This window comes from Perkinsus marinus, assembly GCF_000006405.1.
Source record: "Perkinsus marinus ATCC 50983 genomic scaffold scf_1104296928118, whole genome shotgun sequence".
NCBI classification, from domain to species: domain Eukaryota; phylum Perkinsozoa; order Perkinsida; family Perkinsidae; genus Perkinsus; species Perkinsus marinus.
The window spans coordinates 1-1,064 of record NW_003216948.1 but is presented as its reverse complement, the minus strand read 5'-3'; the positions used below and the strand labels follow the sequence as shown (position 1 = coordinate 1,064).

The window sequence follows — 1,064 nt, the reverse complement described above, 5'->3', positions numbered from 1 at the left end:
TTTCCCTGACTTTCGTTGGCCGCCTCGCTCACCGGATTTAGTCGCCAGCCATACAATGCAGGAAGTACCTACAGCGGTGTATGCCTAGTCCAGCGAGTAGTTGGAGGACGTACGGATTCGATCAGCACTTGCATGGCCTTCAGCTCCCCAGGAGTAGCGTCGATTTCAATTCTTTGAGCCGCTTTCTGAGGATATTGAGAAGCTAATAGCGGGCTCAGCGACACGTGCAAGTATGCAACTATTGAACCACTCCAGGGCCACTGCAGCATGCTCGAAATATGTAATAATTAAACTATGTTTATGCCCTGCACAATTATTATCGAAAATGTGCAGAATGCCACAGGGCAAGGCAAGAGTCACGGAGCGAGCACTGGAGAACGAGAAACGAGCATGTACAAATTCCGGAGGTGACTTAGTCGAACACGAAATTATCGTTGCTGTTAACACTAGTATTACGGTGGCCACAATATGAACCGCCTGCTTCGCCTCGGTCTCCCCATCAGCGGGTTTGGTGACCGGTGAGAAGGAGAGAGATTGGGGCCCTCCCTTGGAGAAGGCACTGGGATCTACGAACTCGACGAATTTGAGAAGCGAGTTATAGGGACACCCTTACTTATAGTACCACCAGCAGCTGGTGAGAGTGTCAAGATTTCAGCAGCCTTAGCAGCGTTAAGTGATATGGATAGCAACGACTGCTTATCGTAAGCTGAGAGGACCAGCAATGAAATCGGATCGAACTTCTTCACTCGTTGTTTACTCTTGCCAGTGCTTCCCTCGGCAGACTTGTTCATGAAGAGCCAAGACAGCTTCCCTTCAGTCTTCACCTTAAGTTCGCCATTGATCCTCTGGACGACGGCCTAGGATTTGACGCGATTGGAGCGGCTACACTCACGAGACGAAGATGAATTTCTCATACCATATCGTGAGCAAATGTTCTAATGTTCGTAGAGCCGATTGATGCGATCGGGTCCTGATGCACCGAGCCCGATATAAACGCCTAGTATTTTATACGACTTCTATCACGATGGATATGCAATTCACTGAGTTGCGTAACTTACCGGTGT

At 49.0% G+C, this 1,064-nt stretch overlaps 1 protein-coding gene across 1 annotated transcript; it reads right to left on the bottom strand.

The window, feature by feature from the left end:
- Nucleotides 1-456: 456 nt before the first annotated feature.
- Nucleotides 457-791, bottom strand: Pmar_PMAR012324 (hypothetical protein; the record flags this gene model as incomplete). Its single annotated transcript, XM_002788419.1, has 2 exons — nt 457-566; nt 614-791. Coding segments are annotated over 2 exons (288 nt in total), but the record flags the coding sequence as incomplete, so codon positions are not given.
- Nucleotides 792-1,064: the final 273 nt, after the last annotated feature.